This window comes from Erythrolamprus reginae, chromosome 5 (assembly GCF_031021105.1).
Source record: "Erythrolamprus reginae isolate rEryReg1 chromosome 5, rEryReg1.hap1, whole genome shotgun sequence".
Lineage (NCBI taxonomy): Eukaryota > Metazoa > Chordata > Lepidosauria > Squamata > Dipsadidae > Erythrolamprus > Erythrolamprus reginae.
Window position 1 is genome coordinate 67,779,273 of NC_091954.1, and position 18,678 is coordinate 67,797,950.

The 18,678-nt window shown below is 43.5% G+C and overlaps 1 protein-coding gene across 2 annotated transcripts in view; it reads right to left on the bottom strand.

Annotated features, from left to right (window-relative positions):
• The window catches only part of CRTAC1 (cartilage acidic protein 1), a 52,376-nt gene extending 36,086 nt beyond the window's left edge, over positions 1 to 16,290 (bottom strand). For both annotated transcript variants that reach the window (XM_070754025.1, XM_070754026.1), the window contains exons 1-2: positions 16,237 to 16,290; positions 6,740 to 6,945 (exon numbers count right to left, since the gene is read on the bottom strand). In XM_070754025.1, the coding sequence (XP_070610126.1) occupies positions 6,740 to 6,945; positions 16,237 to 16,290 (260 nt within the window). The remainder of the gene's footprint in view (positions 1 to 6,739; positions 6,946 to 16,236) is intronic.
• Positions 16,291 to 18,678: the final 2,388 nt, after the last annotated feature.

Genomic DNA, 18,678 nt, shown 5'->3' on the forward strand with positions numbered 1-18,678 from the left:
CTGAAGTATTTGCTAACACAGAATTGCCAATACAATACTCAGATTGAGGATTCCTTTTCCCCAAGTGCATTATTTTACATTTGGAAACATTAAACTGCAGTTTCCATTGCTTTGACCATTTATCTAGTAAAGCTAAATCATTTACCATATTACAGACCACATTCCCAGTGAATTTGATTGAATTGGCATTCTGGTTAGCAAATTATAGGATTGTAGCACAATGCACTTAAACACCATCTTTTTGGGGAAAGCTACCAACCATTTCCATTTGAGCACTCTCAGGATGTTTCGAACTATTTCCCCCATATTTTTCAATTCTATGTTGAATGGGTCTTATGGATTTGTTATTTTAAATATCTAGAGGGGGCTAAGTTAAGGAAAGCTGTAGGGTAGCTATCCTGTATAAGAGCCTCCAAATCTAAGGAAATGTGACTTTGTAGTCAGTAAGATTGGGAGAAAGGCTGATTCCCACACTTGGAATTTCATATCATTTACAAGGATTATTCATCATCATTATTTTCAGTAATTGCAATATTATTAAATATAAGGTGTGCAGCCCAGCTTTTAGTCTCCTTGTGTTAATGCATCAGTTACAATCACCCAGAAGCGACCATTAATTTCTTTTTGTAATATTTGAGAATTAGAATTGATTTCTTCAAATTTGGAACCCTTACCATGCCTAACTACTGGATAGAATTAAGGCTGAGGCACTACAGCCCGACAATTGGAAGGTGAGCAAGTTTGGGGAAGCCAGTGAGCTGAAGTCTATCTGTGACAACAGTCTAGTCAGAATAGTCAGTTCTTAAAAAAAAAAAAATTTAAAAATAATCTTTATTAATTATATACATTAAAAAAGGTACATAAAAATAAGTGACATTAAACACAAAGTAAGAAAACAAAGCAAACAAGCAAACATAACATAGACATCTATAGTACTTTATAAGGAATATCGTGAAGGCAATAAGGTGGGATTTAGATAATATGTAATTAAATAAATAAATAGATATTTAGATTTAGATAATATATCAAATACACTCAATGTATAATATCTGTTTGTATTATGTATTATTGGCAGAAAAGTCAGTTCATTATTTTATTTATTTATTTATTTATTTATTTATTTATTTATTTATTTATTTATTTATTTATTTATTAAATTTGTATGCCGCCCCTCTCCGCAGACTCGGGGCGGCTCACAACAGCAACAGAAAACAATATATAATACAAATTCAATAATTAGAAAGCTAAAAACCCATAATTTAAAAAAAATATTAAAAAAAATATTTATAAATATCATAAATATGATACAGTGATATCTTGTCTTACAAACTTAATTGGTTCCGGGACGAGGTTCTTAAGGTGAAAAGTTTGTAAGACGAAACAATGTTTCCCATAGGAATCAATGGAAAAGCGATTAATGCGTGCAAGCCCAAAATTCACCCCTTTTGCCAGCCGAAGCACCCATTTTTGCGCTGCTGGGATTCCCCTGAGGCTCCCCTCCATGGGAAACCCCACCTCTGGACTTCTGTGTTTTTGCGATGCTGCAGGGGAATCCCAGCAGGGGAATCCCAGCATCGCAAAAATGAGTGCTTCGTTGGCAACGGAAGTCTGGAGGTGGGGTTTCCCAGCGAAGGGATCTTCAGTGAAATCGCAGCATCCCAAAAACACCGAAGTCCTCGAAATGCCACCTCCAAACCTCTGTGTTTTTGCACTGCTGGGATTCCCCTGAGGCTCCCCTCGCTGGGAAACCCCACCTCCCAACTTCCGTTGCCAGCAAAGCACCCGTTTTTGCACTGCTGGGATTCCCCTGCAGCATCACAAAAATACGGAAGTCCGGAGGTGTGGTTTCTCAGCGGTGGCAGTGGGTTTATAAGCTGAAAATAGTTTGTAAGATGAGGCAAAAAAATCTGAAACCCTGGGTTTGTATCTCGAAAAGTTTGTATGACGAGTCGTTTGTAAGATGAGGTATCACTGTATTTATTTTCTTCTTGACAGGATTATAGAATTCCTAGCTAGAGATTATGAGGATCCTTTAAGAGCGGGACTTGTACCGTTCTAACATAGAGCTCCTTTGCAAGGGAGATGTGAGGTTTAAAAATGTGATAAATAAATAAGGTATTGGTAATGATACATTAAAGCAGCCCTGGCAAGTGTGAAGACATTCCTGTTTTTCACTCATGGGAAACTTCCCCTTCTCCATATGCCCATTTGTCAAGGCATATCCAGCACGATCACCCTAAAGGCACAACATGCCGTTTCTCTTGGAGCGGCTGGCCAGGCTGGTTTCCATTTCCTTCTACGCTTCCTCTTCAAGGGACTGTCAGATTAAGAAGCACACAGCTGAATGCCTGCTCACTCCTGTGCACCAACTCAAGCCAAGCATACTGTCAATAATGCGATGAAGCACTCTCTCACTCTACTGCAGCCAATTAACACAATGTCAAGGTGCACACGGAGGCTGTCAGGAGAGCGAGGGAGAAGGTTGCCTCTCCTCAGAGTGAGAGAAAGTTTGTTTTCCTTCGGGTCAAGCCAGGGCGCTCTTCCACATGTCTCGACTTGCCGAAACTTTCCCTCGCCTAGGAGGAAGAGGCTGTCTCTCCGGTTTTCTCGGCTTAATAAGATAAACTGGGTTCGAAAGATGACAGCCTTTGCATAAAGCAGCATTCTCCATCCAGGTTTTCCAGTTACATTTGGGATTACAGTTCCCAGAATTTCCAGGCAGGACAATTCTAGAAGCTGTCGTTGCAACCCAACTGGAGAGCATCAAGTTGGGGAAGGTCAGCATGAAGAATGGAGAGGAAAAAGTTCCCCAACCTGAAAGGTTAGCTAATTACTGTATTTTTCGGAGTATAAGATGCACTTTTTTCTTCCCTAACAGAGGCTGAAAATTCAGTTGCATCTTATACTCTGAATGTAGCTTTTATGGGGGGAAGGTTTTTTTTCCTTCCAGACCTAACTAGGTGCTAACAATCTTCCCAGCTCTTACCTTGTAGGCTCTTTCATTGTTACTCTTTGTGAAGAATGTTTTCCATGCCCTAAGTCTTTGCGGGTTTTTTCCTCCATTGCTCTATTCTAATGTTTCTTTCCAGCCCTAACCAGGTGCTAATGATTTTCCCAGCTCTTACTGGTTTGCAAGCTCTTTCATTGTTACTCTCTCTGAATAAGGTTTTTTTAAAAGCCCTAACTGTTGTGGTTAGCTCTGGCCCAGCTCCTGCCCCAAGGAATGTGCAGGTGGATGTGGGGGAAACATCCACATGCTGCAGGCCTATTTTGCTCCCAGTGGAATCTGCCGACGAAGTCTCCTCTGACCAAGGAGGCCTGAGTGACAGGGAGGAGGAGAGTTTGGCAGACAGCCCAGGAGGAGATCAATCATCGGTATCATCTCTGGATTCTGAACAAGAATTAATGACACATCCACGCATGCGTAGAGTGATGCATAGGAAGCAACAACTAAAGGATTATTACAAGAGAAAATGAGGCCACCTGTGGTTGGGTGGGGCTGCTGTAATTAGTGCTGCTGCTATAAATAGCAGCGTGTGTGTTTGGCTGTTGTGGAGAATTATCTGATTGTTGTGTTTCATGAATGTCTTGCTGACTCCGGCCTTTGTTTGTTTACCTTTCACTACTTTGAAACCAAAGCAGAGCAAAGTGTGTTTCACTTCGTGGAAGAAGAAGGGCTGTGACTTTCTTCACAGCTGCAAGCTAAGTACTTACGAACTGATAAGGGACTTGTACAAACTACCAGGTTGTTTTGGGATGAGTGCTCTTTGCAATACAAAAAGAGTGCTTAGTTTATTTTGAATTTTGTGATAAAGAACACTGTTTTGAATTTTCAAACATGTGTGTGTGTCTGAAATTTGTACCTTTGAATTTTTGGGAGACTCCTACCAGAGAGTCCGGCAGAACACTAAGGATGCTAGCCAAATGAATATCTGCTAAGCAGATTCTTTTCCCCATTTTCCACCCCAAAAACTAAGGTGCGTCTTATACTCCGGTGCGTCTCATACTCTGAAAAATATGGTAAGCGTAGTCCAGTGGGGATGAAAGAGAAAAATGTGGGTCTCTAAACTATGGCCTTGGTAGTCCATGTGTTTAAAGCAGACTTGCTATCCTGTCTTATAGGGATGGTATGAATAGATGGAAAACAGCTCAGCAAGAGCTAGGGTCAAGAAGAGATTGAGAAGGCTCTGTGAAATGAATGTGGTTGCAGAAACCATTTCCCTGCTTTCTAGGAAATCCTAGACAGAAGAGCTTTTGAATGGATATGTATGTTCTTTCCAGCTCAGTGCAACTGAGACATGTATTATGTCAGTCCAAGTTATACAAGCAACGGCCAGCTATTAAGAGGCAGTCCTCTCTGGCCCTTTCTTCCTAGGTCATGATTGCAGCCTGGACACGCTGAGGAAGCTGGGGTGGGAGCTGAGAAGGCTACTGGCAGGGGCAGTTTATCAGGGAAGTGGTCTTGTGGGAGACAGTTAAGCTGTAAGCTTTGAGGATGCAACTGTACAGTAGTTCCACTGAAAACCCAACACGCACATCTGGAATTGAATCATTGCGCAGATGTTATTTTTGGCTTATTCCAGAGGATCCACATCAATCTTTACATGTCCTAAGAGCAAAGTAGAGTATGAACATGTATACTTTTCCTTCCTTTTACAGCCTTCACCAATTTAATGCCCCTCGGGGGTTTTCAAAGACATTTCTCATAGGTCTCAACCAGCAAAACTAATTGGGAATGTTAGTTTTAACCCAGGACATTTGTAAAACCCCACAAACATATCATTGTCCAAGCTTTTCTGAGAAACAGGGTCTGAATTCACACACTGTATTAAACTTTAATGTGATTTGTTTAGTTTTGAATTAATACAATATATGCATCCAGCCCTTGTGATAACAAGGTGATTTAGGGTTTTTCTTATATGTGAATTGGACCATTATAGCTTGTTCAATATACCATGATGAAAATAAATAATAGTTGGCATGGCTTACAAACAAATCTATATATTTGATTCTTATTATACGGCAGTACACCTACTGTATGGCAGTTAGCCAAACCTGCCCAGAGTTGCTTGAGATTGTAAGGAAGGCATAAATAATCTAAATCTAAATCTAAATCTAAATCTGAATCTGAATCTAAATCTAAATCTAAATCTAAATCTAAATCTAAATCTAAATCTAAATCTAAATCTAAATCTAAATCTAAATCTAAATCTAAATCTAAATCTAAATCTAAATCTAAATCTAAATCTAAATCTAAATCTAAATCTAAATCTAAATCTAAATCTAGAGGCAACAGCCATTGCGATCTCCGGAACGTTTAAAATTTATTTAAAAATCACTAAAATTAACTAAGCTTTCATTAGTCCTCTACTAATGTCATCAGAGTGTTAAAATATAATTATTATTATTATAATAATATCATCATAATCATTATTTGACTATGGCAAAGGCAAACAAGGGTAGTACCAATAGTAATAGGTGCATTGGGTGCAGTCCCAAAACAAGTGGAGTACCACTTTGAACACTATAGACATTGACAAATTTGCCATCAGTCAATTGCAGAAGGCAGGTTTACTTGGAGCTGCTTCCATCCTGTGACGATATCTGTAACACATCCAGATTTGCCTACCCCAAGTCCATGGTAAGGACTTGATAGGTAGACAAAAATGCCAAACCCAGTCCGAACATCTGGCTGACTGTGCAAATAACAACAACAACAGAAGAGTACACTGTGTTTTTTTTACCTTTTATATCAGACCAGTTTTTGGGATGTAACCACTTTCCTTGCATCCTTTTGCAAGGACTATCCCCCACCCCTCAAATATCACTCCTTGTGGTGTGGCCGCCCCTCCCCCCCATTAGAAACATAGAAACATAGAAGACTGATGGCAGAAAAAGACCTCATGGTCCATCTAGTCTGCCCTTATACTATTTTCTGTATTTTATCTTAGGATGGATATATGTTTATCCCAGGCATGTTTAAATTCAGTTACTGTGGATTTACCAACCACGTCTGCTGGAAGTTTGTTCCAAGGATCTACTACTCTTTCAGTGAAATAATATTTTCTCATGTTGCTTTTGATCTTTCCCCCAACTAACTTCAGATTGTGTCCCCTTGTTCTTGTGTTCACTTTCCTATTAAAAACACTTCCCTCCTGGACCTTATTTAACCCTTTAATATATTTAAATGTTTCGATCATGTCCCCCCTTTTCCTTCTGTCCTCCAGACTATATAGATTGAGTTCATTAAGTCTTTCCTGATACATTTTATGCTTGACCTTCCACCATTCTTGTAGCCCGTCTTGGGACCCATTCAATTTTGTCAATATCTTTTTGTAGGTGAGGTCTCCAGAACTGAACACAGTATTCCAAATGTGGTCTCACCAGCATTCTATATAGCGGGATCATAATCTCCCTCTTCCTGCTTGTTATACCTCTAGCTATGCAGCCAAACATCCTACTTGCTTTCCCTACCGCCTGACTGCACTGTTCACCCATTTTGAGACTGTCAGAAATCACTACCCCTAAATCCTTTTCTTCTGAAGTATTTGCTAACACAGAATTGCCAATACAATACTCAGATTGAGGATTCCTTTTCCCCAAGTGCATTATTTTACATTTGGAAACATTAAACTACAGTTTCCATTGCTTTGACCATTTATCTAGTAAAGCTAAATCATTTACCATATTACAATTTCCCATGCATCTAGCAATTCTTAGCATTTTTCTTGGTACCCACCCAGCCACGACAATCTCGAAGTCTCCATCCTGGTCTACATCGGTCACGGCCACGCCATAGTTGAGCTGAGTCGGGTTGCTGTCATAGTCAGGGGGAAGGATTTCATCAGTGACTGCTGAGAACATGGGTTTGCTGCGCTGGGATCCTTCACCAGGCCAAGGCAGAACCAGGCTCCACAACAGCAGTAGCAGCAGCAACCTTGGTACCTATAAAGAGAAGCATGCGGCTATGTCACCCATTCATTTAATAGTTGGGAAATTATTTTTCTTAATGCAGGAATTCTGTAATAGATTATAAAAGGATGGAAAATATCAACAGCACTTAGATTTATATACTGTTCCATACTGCTTTAAAACATTCTCTGATCAATTTACAAACGTTGGCATATTGCTCCCAACAATCTGGGTCCTCGTGTTACCAACCTCAGAAGGATGGAAGGCTGAATCAATCTTGAGCCGGTCAGGATCGAACTCCAGGCTGGGGGCAGAATGTGCCTGCAGTACAACATTCTAACCACTGTGTCAGCATGGCTCCAAATCTAGCTTGTTTTGCTCATTTTGCTGCTATTTACCCAAGCATTGGCAGGGATCTCATATACAGTAACCATCCTGATAATTTCTTAGGGGTGGCATTGCTACCATCCCTTGTAGAATTGGGAAACCAGTTTTGGAGGCTTTGGAGGTTCTGGATTGGTCAGCAGTTGCCTAATGCTCAAGTACCCACAAAATGTTTTTTACTTTATTATGGGCAGGAAACTTTGTTTCTTAATCTTCTGAGCTTTAGGGGGGAAGCATTGGAATGCTAGATCTTTGGAAAATTTCAGCTGTTGTGAAGAGCAGGATGTGCTGACACTACTGTTTGTGCCAAACATCTAGTTTCAGGACTGAAAGTCAATCCAGCTGTCTCAGAATTCACTCTGGGGTGTGAAACATATTAGTTTCAGAGTTCCACATCCCAGCTGAAGAGAAACGAAAATATACTAGGCTAGACCACTAGATTTCACATTCATTTATCAGAATTAAAAGGAAGAGAAAGGACCTTAATTCATTCCTTCAAGAAGAATGCCCCATCTCTTTCCTTTGATTCCATCAAAGAGTAGGAGCTGGTTTTGTGGCTAATCTGAGATAGAAGATGGAGAGAAAGAATCTATTTAAAAAAGCACCAGGCAATATACTGTAGATTTAAACCAGCAGTGGATTCTAAAGTCCATCGCTATTGATTTGCGTGCATGCATGCGCCACACTTCTGGGCATGTGCAGAAGCGTCCCGGGGTGGGTGGGTGGAGCCTCTCATCACCGCCTCTGTAGTTCACAGAACCGGGCAGAACCGGGAGTAACCCACTACTGATTTAAACCCAAATGCAGTGTTGTGAGCAAGTATTTTAATAACACCACAGTTCTGTGTTAAGTTGATCACACTCTGCTTCATAACTTTCCATGAAGATCAGACAATCCTGAGGGGCCCCTGATCTGCTTCTTGAGGCAGGATCTTCTCAACATGAAAGCCCTACCACAGAAGGTCTGTTGATCTCTCCTTATGGAGTAGTCCATGCAAAAAAGAAGATGGCAGCTGTTGTGGTTAGCTCTGGCCCACCTCCTGCCCCAAGGACTGTGGATGTGGGGGAGACATCCACATGCTGCAGGCCTGTTTTGCCCCCGGTGGAATCTGCTGATGAAGGCTCCTCTGACCAAGAAGACATGAGTGACAGGGAGGAGGAGAGTGGGGCAGACAGCTCAAAAGGAGATCAATTATCTAGCTCCTCCTTGGATTCAGAACAAGAGTTAATGATACAGCCACACATGCGGAGAGCGATGCATAGGCAACAACAACTGAGAGATTATTATCAAAGAAAATGAGGCCACCTGTGGTTGGGTGGGGCTGTGGTAATTAGTGAGGCTGCTATAAAGAGCAGCCTGTGGGTTTGGCCATTGTGGAGGATTATGTGATCCTTGTGTTTCGTGACTGTTTTACTGACTTTGACTTTTTGTGTGATGATTTTTCCCCGCTTTGAAACTAAACCAGAGCACAGTGTGTTTCACTTTGTGAAAGAAGAAGGACTGTGAATTGACTCACAGCTGCAAGCATAGTATCTCAGAACTGATAAGGGACTTGTACAAATTACCAGTTTGTTTGGAGACGAGTGCTCTTTGCTATACCAAAAGATGGCTTAGTTTAAGTGAATTTTCATTATAAAGAACATTGTTTTGAATTTTCAAACGTGTGTGTGTCTGAAATTTGTACCTGTGAATTTTTGGGAGGATTCTACCAGAGAGCCCGACAGAACAGCAGCCAATAAAGCACCTTGTGCCAGAAATCCCCTTTCAGTTCATGGTGGACTCTGAGATAGGACAGTCTCTCTTACTTCACGAGAAGGCAATTTTGCAATGAGATTCGCTAATCCTTAAAATCCTAGATGAGCATCTCTTCCCCTCATTTGTAAACACAACAAGAATAGTTAAAGCTTAGCAAGGAAGAAGGCACTTCTTCATTCTGTCAGTATCCGCATATGAAAACTCTTATATTTTATGTTAATAACCATCTTTCCTCCCCCAGCCAAGGCTGTCAGTTTGGAGCATTCTTATAATCAGTATTGTAGGTTAGAATCAATAGTCCCTTTAAAGTCCCTTGGAATGGAAGTGTGAAGGGGGAGAAGCCCATCGTATCATCAGGTTTTATCTATCCTGTTTGTGTGAATGAGAAGGCTGTCAAAACGGATTATGGAATAGGTAATCTGTCTTGTGAACGTTTCTACGGATAATAACTCATTAGCTCTCTTATTGGCCTTTTGGGATTGTCTTAACCCCTCTTAGTAGTACCGTGTGGTATTAACACTTCCACAATATGGAACTCAAGGTAAGCTCTTGCAAAGCTTCCTGCTGGATCCAAACCCAGAGATGGTCTTGAACAATTGTGAGCAGTGTTCCCTCTAATTTTTTTGGGGGGTGGGCGGAAAAGTATAGTGTCTGAGCGGCAGTCCCTTCGGGACTAGGCGGCACAGAAATAATAAATAAATAAATAAATAAATAAATAAATAAATAAATAAATAAATAAGAAAATAAATAAGAAAATAAATAAACAAACAAACTAACAAACAAACAAAAAACCCACCCTGTTTTGCCTCAGAGAATTTCAAAATAAAATACTGTACTGTGTGTCTATAACAGTGAGCTCATAATAGGGCAACTCTATCAATATCAAAATGCCACTTAAATAGTTGAGCTAGTTTCAAGCTAGATTTTGATTTTCTTTCTCTCTTCCTTACTCCCATTCTTTTTCTTTCTCTTTTCCTTCCTCTCTTTTTTCTATCTGTTTCTCTCTCTTCCTCTCTTCCTCTCTCTCTCCTTCCCTCTCACTCTTTCCCTCTCGGATTCTGGGCAGGTTTGGAAAACTCTGAGTTGATGATGATTTTTAAGTGAGCGATTGCTCACTGCTCAGCTTAGAGGGAACTATGATTGTGAGTATCCACTCTACCTACATGGATAGGCAGATGGTATTACAACTAGTCATGTCCTCAGCTTTTTCTCCTCCTGCTCGAAGATCAGCTAGCCTCCAAGACTTTCCATGACTTCACTGAAATCACCATATGCTCGAAATTATTCTCTGAAGAGGCAGTGGATGAAATTTATCTATTTCATTATGCTTTGCAATAGGATTTAGGGCTGCAGAATTCATGATGTGGCCTGAAATATAAGAAACCTACTCAAAGCGAAAACTGAAAAGCCTCAGCAAACTTGATTATTCCTGTTATATAAGAGAGGAGGCCCCAGGTGCATATAAATGCAATTAATAGTGATTACTATGAATAGTTATGATGATGTAATAATATGAGGAGCTCTCAGGATTGGTCCTCTAGTCAGGGGAAACTCTTACCTATTCGCTTTAGAAACAACGAAGGAGCCATTTGTAGGTATCTATAGTATAGGTCAGTGATGGCGAACCTTTTTTTCCTCAGGTGCCGAAAGATTATCATGCATGCCTGAGTGCCCACACCCATGATTCAATGCCTGGGGAGGGCGAAAACAGCTTTCCCCCCCTCCCGGAGACTCTCCGGAGATTGGAAACAGCCTATTTCCCAACTTCTGATGGAACAGTGGGCTCATATTTCACCTTCTCCAGGCCCCAAAGGCTTCCCCAGCGACCAGTTAGGTCCCACAAAGTGGGGCTTCTCCGGGTCCTGTCAACCAAACATTGTTGCTTGGCAGGACCCAGGGGAAGAGTCTTCTCTGTGGCGGCCCCGGCCCTCTGGAACTAACTCCCCCCCAGAGATTAGAATTGCCCCCACCCTCCTTGCCTTTCGTAAGCTGCTTAAAACCCACCTTTGCCGCCAGGCATGGGGAAAGTGAGATACACTTCCCCCTAGGCCTTTAAAATTTTATGCATGGTATGTCTGTATATATGATTGGTTTTTATATAATGGGTTTTTAACTGTTTTTAGTATTGTATTATTGTTATATACTGTTTTATTACTGTTATTAGCCACCCCGAGTCTGCGGAAAGGGGCGGCATACAAATCCAATAAATAAATAAATAAAAACGCCCTCCCCCATCCTCCTGGAGGCTCTCTGGAAGACAAAAATGTCCTCCCAGAGCCTCTGTGCGAGCCAAAAATCAGCTAGCTGGCACACACATGCATGTTGGAGCTGAGCTAGGGCAATGGCTCACGTGCCAGCAGATATGGCTCTGTGTGCTGCCTGTGGCACCTGTGCCATGGGTTTGCCATCACTGGTATAGGTCAAATGACCAGGTAGGCAAATGCATCTTTCTTGTGTTCTTCCACAGCAAAACAATCCATCATGCAGGGCTGGTAGCTGGTACTATCCTCCAGTTTAGGCACAGATTAACTCTTCATTAAAGAAGTTTCCATAAACATAGGATGGTAACAGGCGCCTGGTGACAAAGACAACGTGTTCTTCTGTCGCGCTCCCAGCATTTGGCTTGAGCTAATTAAACCCATACATCAGTGTGCATTTCTAGATAGATCATTAGGAAAATGGCCATTAATTAAGTTGCCTTCCTAAACATGCACAAACATGCACTCGGAGCTTGCACCTGTGCACAGGCAGTGGAGAAAATGTACTTGATCCTTGTAACCCCTGCCCTTCCTCTTCGGGGATTTCAGTTTTCACCTTGGACCTTGGAAGACCTGGTTTCTATGCTCCCAGCGCTGTGAGATAAAGTTGCTGAACGCATTACAAAATCCTTATATGGAAGATAGTCCCATTTAGGCTTATTTTGAACAGTTTCCAATAGTTATTGAAGAAAAATGATTAATCCTAGATTTCATCATTTGCTGTAGCTACTCTAAAGCATTTCACAGGAAAAGACATACAGTTCCAAAATTAATCTTAACCCCAGCCCCAAATTTCGTTTTTGCATCAGTCCCGCATTATAAATTATACACTAATTTGCCTACAGATTCTAATACAAATCTATTCAATGTTGTGCCTGGTGTTTGCATCGCTTAGCCCCTCCCAAATATTGTAGCAGAATTCTCATTAGCCTTAGCCAACATATCACACTAGATTGGGATGAGACTAACATTTAGGCCCCAATATATCAGAAGAATGTCAGGTAAGGGAAAGTCAGCATAATTATTATTGTCTCCATTTAAATCCATACGTGATCTAAACCCAAATCATCTGTTGAAGTTTCTAGTCCTGGGTGAACAAAATGACATCCGAGTACAGGAAGTCCATGATTTACGACCCCAATTGAACCCAACATTTCTGTTGCTGAGACATTTTACGACCTTTTGGCCACAGTTTTTAATCACTGCCGTTGTTAAGCTGGTGGTAACAACGGCTGTTAATTGAATCTGACTTTCTTGTCAGAAGGTCGTCAAAGGTGATCACGTGACCCCGAAACACTACTATTGTCCTTTGAGTCAGTTGTCAAGTATCTGAATTTTGATCACCTGACCATGGGAATGCTGCAACGGTTGCGAAAACATAGTCATAAGACATTTCTTTCCATGACATTGTAACTTTGAACGGTCACTAAATGAACTGTTGTAAGTCAAGAACTACCCGTACACCAACAAACATGTGAATGCTTCCCTCAGTTCTACTGGGTTCCCTGACTGAGGGGATATTACTATTTCTTTTTCAAGTGAAACATTGAACCAAAAAGTTGGCAAGATAACGGCCTCCAGCCTCATTCCTATGAGCGCCTGTAAGTCTCATATGGTTTTCAAGCTTGCTTAGAAAACAAAAATGGTAGATGGTAGTAGCTCAGGGCTTTGTTTAAAAAAGGACCTCCTAGACCAGTGATGGCGAACCTATGGCCCAGGTGCCACAGATGGCACACGGATCCATATCTGCTGGCACGCGAGCCGTTGCCCTGGCTTGGCTCCAACGTTCTTGTGTGTGCCGGCCAGCTGAATTTTTGGCTAGCACAGAGGCTCTGGGGGTGGGCATTTTTGGCTTCCAGAGATCCTCCAAGGGGATGGGGGAGGGTGTTTTTACCCTCCTCCAGGGAAGCCTTTGGAGATTGGGAAGGGTGAAACATGAGCCAACTGGGCCTGACAGAATTGTGAAACAGGCCTTTTCCGGCCTTCAGAGGACTTCTGGGGGGTGGGGGGAGCTGTTTCTGCCCTCCCCAGGCATTGAATTATGGGTGTGGGCACTCGTGCATGCAAGGCAGTGCGCGCGCATACTCTTTCGGCACCTGAGGGAAAAAAGGTTCGCCATCACTGCCCTAGACCTCCAAAATAATCTCAAAGCAAACGTAAAGCCAGGTGTGGAACAGAGTATTTTGGATAAGAATCTGGGGCCAAAGGGAGCAGTGGGGATCAAATTCACATTTGCCTTTTTTAAAAATGGCAGTTTTTAAAAAAAACTATGGCAGCCATTTTGTGATATTGTTCATGACATGACTCAAAATTCTCAATGTGTCTCCTGGACTCCAAAGGTCGCCTCTCCCTGTTTTGTTTTTGGGTTTCAAGGTTTTACTTCCTGGGTTGGGGGGCGGCAATTCAGCCATCGCTGCGGATGTGCCTGCAATAGTCACTATCGGATGCCCATGGAAAGGCTGCCAGTATCAAGAAAGCAGCATGATATGACAAAGGAAATGTTGTGTCCAGAGGACAGTTAGGCCTTGTAACCGCCCCATATTCCTTGGGTGGGAAAATACTGCAAGGTTGGCTCAGCCTGGCAGCCCGGTATATATATAGCTGCCAGGCACGGCCATGTTTGTCTCGTTTCAGTTCTGTAACCGTTACTTCTGTTAATAAAGAATCGTTACTTATTACAAGATTGCAGTCCTTCATTCCTGCAAGGATTCAACAGGAAATGCATGGAGTTTCTCTCCATCCCCATGTTCAAACAGGATGGCATAGAAAATCAATGGACTGAAGCGAGGTTGTTTTTGATCGCTACCTTTGCCTCTTCAAGTCGGCTCTGAAAATGGAAGATACAGATCGGTGAAGAGGATTCAAGATTGAATCCACTTACTTCTTGAACCAAACCAAGATCAGAAACAGTCTTAGGTGTCTGTTAGGATTACAAGGGATGGGTATGGTTTCCGATGTCCTTGGCAGCCGGGGTAAAAAAAATAAGCGGACGCCATTTTGTTCCTGCTGTGGACATTGATGGAAATCACCTGCACGGCTTCATGTCCTATTATCTTGTGATCTTTTATTATGCCAGGGGTCTGCTCTTACACAAAGAATGCCATGTGGACAAAATGCCCCTTTTGAACCTCTGCTGCAGCAAATTTGCCCCAAACACAAGATTGTGATAATAAGCCTGCTTTTTATAGTAGTCTTTTTAGTTTTCTAATCATGTAATTCCAAATGCTGATTGGATGAAAAACATCCAAAAGAATAGTGTTTAGAACAGGGATGTGTATTATTAAACTAGAGAGAAGGTGCTTCAAGAAGGTATGTCGGCAGCTGCATGTTTCCACGACTTTCGTGATCTCTTAGGGCAGTGTTTCCCAACCTTGGCAACTTGAAGATATTTGGACTTCAACTCCCAGAATTCCCCAGCCAGCGAATGCTGGCTGGGGAATTCTGGGAGTTGAAGTCCAAATATCTTCAAGTTGCCAAGGTTGGGAAACACCGTCTTAGGGTGTGGCTGATTATATTGCTATTTGTACCCATAGATGCAGAAACCAGTACGGTTGGTGACAACGGATTTCTTCTGTCGGAAAGAAATTGGGATTTGCATAACATTCTAACACTATGCAATAATCCCCTAATAAATGCATGCTTTGATTTCTTGCCACCAGGAAAGGAGAAGAAATTTCATGTGATTTTTCTCAGTTGACAAGTTCTCCTGGCAAATCCTGTAGTTTCAAATGAGCAGAGCCAAACATTTAACTGGAACGCTGTTCCGCCTTTCTACGCCATCCTTTCTGCCATTTTCCTAAATGATAGTTGAACTCCTATAGAACCACACCACCAATAATAATATAGATGCTTTTCCAAAAGCCTCACAGTGACGCAGGGGTTTTGTGTCTCATTGTGGACTAGTGACATCACTCGTTCACAAAGTTGTTGTCCAAATGCATCCCTATATCCTTCTTGGTGACATCATATCTGTTCAGCCAATGACGTGTGCTGATATCAGCCTAGTTAAGGAAATGTCACAAGATGCCAACCCACAAGATTCAAAGCGCAGGAGGGCAAACGGGTTCAACCAATCAAAAGCATTGACATCATAAAAATTCAGGCTTGAGCTTCAGTAATGACCAAGTATTGCTTCTGGTTCCAAATGTTGTTGTTTTGTTTTTCTTTCTGAAGCCACTAAACAAAAAAAAGCTACTGGCTTTGTCTGCAATGCTGTCTTTCCAGAGTTTCCTATTCCCAGCCCAGATCCTGCATTAATACTGCAGGCAAGTGATATTCCTTTTTCCCCACACACAAAATCAAAGAATTTGGAACCAGACCTATCAGATCTTCGGGAAGCAGCCAGAACTCCGGGGCTGGGGCGGGGGCTTGGAGTTACACTTCAGAGTTGGAACCATGCCTCTCCCCGGCCATGTCAAGCTGCAGGCTATCAAGCCAACCTCAACACTGGCATTGCCACTACTAGCAGCTGCCGCCGCCACCAGCAGCACTAGTGCAATCTGGAGAGCAGCAGTCACCTTGGCACTCGGTTTTTTGCTCGCTGCCGGAGGAGGCGACCACTCCAAGAAACGGCTCCCTGCTCAGGAAGATCCGGCGTGCCACTGGGCTCTTCAGCGCATCCCCAGCGCGCAAAAGTGCGTCTCCATCACATTTGTCCTTCTTTCCTTTCCACTTCTTATTCCCAGATTTCCGAAGCTCGGGCTTCTTCCCACGGCCCCTCCCCACCACTCTCTCCCAGAAGCCCACTCCCCCCCCCTGGACCCAAAATTCCGCCCTCTCGTCTCACGTGGCGCGCTTTACACGGCCTCCTCCCGCCCCGCACCATTCGCCAACTGCAACTTTTCTTCCCCGCCCGAGAGTCTCCATCTCTTTGGGAATTTGGAAAACTTTGCTTCGGTCGGCTTGAGCAGGAAACAGTTGTACTCACCGGGCAAGTGGCTTGCCAAGGCAGCTCCATGCCTACCAGCCGGTCGCCAAGCATCCGGAGAGGGCAGGCAGCCCTGTTTCACGTGCAGGATGCTCAGCGTTGTAAGCGTCCGCTCTCTTGGCCGCCGCCGCCGCTCCTTTTCGGTCTCGGCGTGCGCCAACGCGTCCCTCTCCGGCTCGATCAAGTCAGCGGAGCGAGCGCCTTCTTTATGTAAAGGCTTGCGCCCGCCAGGCGACCAATCGCCGCCGCCTGAGCGCGGCAGGCACCCAATGGCGACGCCGGGAGGTGGAGTCGCCTGGCACTGATTTACTACCTGGATTTGCAGGGGGATGCGCGGCCGGGCAGCTCCGATCGATACGGAGCCAAACTGTGACGGGCGGTGAAGCTGGGTTGGGTGTTTGGGTGAGTGCGCGTGTATCCTTTGCGGGAAGCAGCTTTCCAGAGCGGGCGTGTAACCTTTTTTACGCACATCACCCTCGGCCACAAAGAAGAGCAGCGGATTGAATGGGCGTGGGTATCTCGGGTACCCACCTGTCCTGCGTCTTCTTTGAGCCAATTTTGACCGGATTCCGTTTCTTTGACCCAGAGGTGGGCGGGTAAGGTGGAACGGCGAAGTGTGGTTGCCCCCGTGGCTCTGGGTATTAGCGGAGTCCAGCGCAATGATGCTACTGCACCTGGGCAGGTAGCGAAATCGCGCGCGGACACGCAGGTGCGCCAAGCACCTGCGTGTCCGCGCGCGATTTCGCTACCTGCCCAGGTGCAGTAGCATCATTGCTCTGGATTCGCACTCAGAGCCACGGAAGCGACCACACCTCACCGTTCCACCTTAGCAGCCCACCTCTGCTTTTACCTGGAGAAAAAGGATCAGAGGAAAAAGGGCGCTGGGCTGGCAAGTTGGAGAGGCTGCGCGCAAGGATAAACGGAGTATAAAGGCAGGGACTTTGGCACCTCAAGGTGGAAGAGTGGGGTGGGCTTGCCAAGAGGGCTTTGACCTGGCGCCTCCTCCAGTAAAAAAAAAAAGCCCTCCTCCCCTTCCCCGACCCCCGCCCTGCCCTGCCCAAAGTCACCGGACGTTCGCTCTCGCCGCCTCGTTTCCCATTGATATTAAGACCCCGATGATCTTCTCCACCCATGACCTGTTGCCGTGTGTCCTCCACTGCCCCCCAAGTTTGGTTGAAGATGGGAAAACCTAACTTCTTCTCTGTTCGCGAGAGACGAGGGGAAAAGGTGGAAGACAGGACTCGCTGAAGTTTTTATTTATTTGGTTTTTTGTTTGTTTTGTCAAGTAGGTATTGGTAGTATATAAAGATGTAATAATATTTATGTACATGATACTAGTAAGAGAGAAAATTAGGACAGGGGACGGACGCACTCTGGTGCACTTATGCATGCTCCTTACTGACCTCTTAGGAATCGGGAGAGGTCTAAGGGTAATGTTTTGGGGGTTAGGTAATGATACTACAGAGTCTGGTAGTGAGTTCCATGCATCAACTACTCAGTTACTCGGTTAAAAGTTCCCACTCTTCTTGTTCCAGCTACTCGGAAGTTTCCTTAAGCAAGAAGCTCTGGGCAAATTTCATCTTGAGGACCAGAAGGGGATATGCCTGTCTTCTTCTTGAGTCCTTGCTTCCTTTGGCAGATCCTGATATCCAAGTTTTTAGCACTTTGCTCACAATGCCCAGTAACTAGGCAAATATTCAGTTCCTTTATTTTTGGCTTTGCTGTTTGGGCAGCCTAAGCACATTAGTTTTGATTCTCTGTGTTGGAGGGTATATTATTCAATGCCTCTGCGTCATACTGTGACATGGTTAAGTTAAGGATGCTGGAAGCACAGGTTTTTTTTTTCTATGATCACCATAGTTTGTTGTTCGCGAAGTAGAAATGGTCACTACTGGAAACACACTTCCCTCTTCCCAGTGTGCAACTGGTGAATAGGAACGTTTTCATCTTGAGTTTTTGAAATTGTCTCCTGATGCCAAAAAGCAGCAAGCATTCCCTGAGACCGCATTGGGTTGAAAGATTGTTTGAAGGGACTCTTTCAGGCCACATATGAGGCTCCTATTGAAAAGCCTTCCCTAACCTGGCATCACTCAATGTGTTGAATTATGGCTGCCTTCAGTTCCAGTTGATGTGGGCATTGGCTGTACTACAACTCTGCTGCTAGAGGAACTTTGGGGAGAAGAATGAATGCCTCTCCGGAATTATGTGTCCAACCAGTGCCAGTGAAGACCAGTGGACTTCACAAAAGAAACAAATAAACTAAGGAAATAGCCATGATATAAAAACATGGGAACAGATCCCTGATCCTTAGAGGCTTGGTTTGCTACCTAACTCATTAGTTACACTGCAACTTCTTTTTGACATAGAAACATAGACGATTGACGGCAGAAAAAGTCCTCATGGTCCATCTAGTCTGCCCTTATATTATTTCCTGTATTTTAC